The following is a 1,965-nucleotide window of genomic DNA, read 5'->3' as shown; positions in this document are numbered from 1 at the left end:
AACAGCAAGGGCGGCTGGTGATACAAGCCGCCCCTACAAATAGGTCGGATTTGTAGAGGCGGCTCACTCACCAGCCGCTTTCAGTATTACTATTTATAGGGGCGGCTCAATATCCAGCCGCCCCTACAAATGCTCCAACAAATAAATACTCGGAATCCGCACGCGACGCCGACCGCAGATCCTTCGTCTCTTTCTCCTCTCAGCCCTCCCTCCCTCGTTGGCGAATCGACTCAAACCCTAACCCCTCTCCTTGCCAATCCCCACCCATGGATCGCGACTGCTCCTCGCGCCGCACTCGCGACGATTACGGGCACCACCGATCCCGTGATCGGGACGACGACCAACACCACCGCCGCAGTCGCCACGACACTGACGCTCACCACCGGAGCGACGGCGGGGATGAGGACCGACGCCGCCGCCACCACCGCGACAAGGACGGGGGCGGAGGCGGCGAGGATGACCACAGCCACCGTCACCATCACGACAAAAACGACAGCCGTAGCCACCGCTACCGCGACGGCGGGGACGACGACCGCCGCCGCGGGAACCGATGGTCCGTTTCCCCGTCTGAGTCCCCACCACCCTCGTCGAAGTGGGACCGCTCGTCTAGCCGCCCGCGGGAGTCCATCGAGCGCCGCGACTCCACCGACAGCGAGCCATGGTCGTCGTCGCGGAAGTAGAAGGGCCATGAGTGCAGTGGCGACAGGGACGAGCCCGGCCGCAAAGGGGAAAGCGGGTCAGGGCATCCGTAGATCCGCCTCCGCCCAAGGAGGAGAGGCCTAGGCGGGAGTGCTGGAGGTTTGAGGATGTCGATGCGATTGGGAAGAATGGTGATGTGAGTAAGCTGGGTAAGGAAATCTCATCTCATGAGCAGAAGAAGGGGGAGCTATCAATTAACGGGGATTCACAGAACGGCGATGCGCGTAATGTAAGTGTTATTACAGTTGCTGAGTTCCGTTTATTGTGCTTTCATGTTGATTACTAAAGCTTGGGCAAGAGAATGCTTATGAGTGCTAGTATATCCTTTTTGTCAAGTGAGCGACGGTCTTACTACTAGTTTCTGGGTTATGAAAACCTGGAGAAATGGAATGGCTAGATTATTGGGTCATACTATTTGCTTAGTTCATAGAATATCAGTTCATAACCTGTCATCTGTCTAGAAAATGTTGAAGAGCTTAAAGTCTTTCTGTAGAATCTACGTTTTAAGGTTCATTTCTGCTCAAGAAGTTTATGTCATCTAAAAAATTGAGTGGTATTGCTTGAATGTCTCCTTGTGAAAATATCTTAGGAGATTAATAGTTACTGAGCTTGATTTGATTAGCCACTGTTATTACAATGCCAACTTTTGTCCTAGATTCAGTAAGAATAAGGCAGCTATGGCAATGCTTCCTAAGTCATAATTATGACTGTTTTGTGTTGTCATAAGTCTACAGTATGCTTTGTTTGACACTTATCAGTTGGAAGTATGGTATACTTATGCAACTTTTCTTATTATTGTAAATACATTTTAACATGCTACTCAGCAGTCAAGACTTTAATGCAGTCCTCTATTGGTTCATGTTTGCCCAGTGATGGATAGTATAGTTATATTTTTGAGGAATCAAAATGATGTTTTAAATATGAAGTTGTTTGAGGAATGTCATAGTATTTTTGCCCATGCTATAATCTGCCTATTGGCTGTAGATGCTACTTTTGCATTTGGTCGTAGTCTCTTTACTCTCGCAAGGCCGTGGCATTTAAAGTGAATGCCTGTTAAAAATAGTTCATTTTGATACTTAGGGGCATCACCTCAGTTGGTTAGTATTAAGAAGGTTATCAATATTACCAAAGTTATACTTAGGGGCATGCATCACCTCAGTCGGTTAATATTAGCAAGGTTATCCCTAGGAGTTCAACTTGGTTGGTTGTGACCAGTTGGCTGGTGCAATAAAGTATCAGTTCGCCAAATTAGGTTCAACAAGAGCT

The 1,965-nt window shown here is 48.3% G+C and overlaps 1 protein-coding gene across 1 annotated transcript; it reads left to right on the top strand.

Annotated features, from left to right (window-relative positions):
- Positions 1 to 266: 266 nt before the first annotated feature.
- Positions 267 to 680, top strand: LOC136488798 (splicing factor U2af large subunit A-like). Its single transcript, XM_066485610.1, has one exon. The coding sequence runs from the start codon at positions 267 to 269 to the stop codon at positions 678 to 680; it is 414 nt and encodes a 137-aa protein (XP_066341707.1).
- The last annotated feature ends 1,285 nt before the right edge of the window (positions 681 to 1,965 follow it).

The sequence above is a fragment of the Miscanthus floridulus genome, chromosome 10 (assembly GCF_019320115.1).
Source record: "Miscanthus floridulus cultivar M001 chromosome 10, ASM1932011v1, whole genome shotgun sequence".
Lineage (NCBI taxonomy): Eukaryota > Viridiplantae > Streptophyta > Magnoliopsida > Poales > Poaceae > Miscanthus > Miscanthus floridulus.
This window is presented reverse-complemented; position numbering and strand designations above follow the sequence as displayed.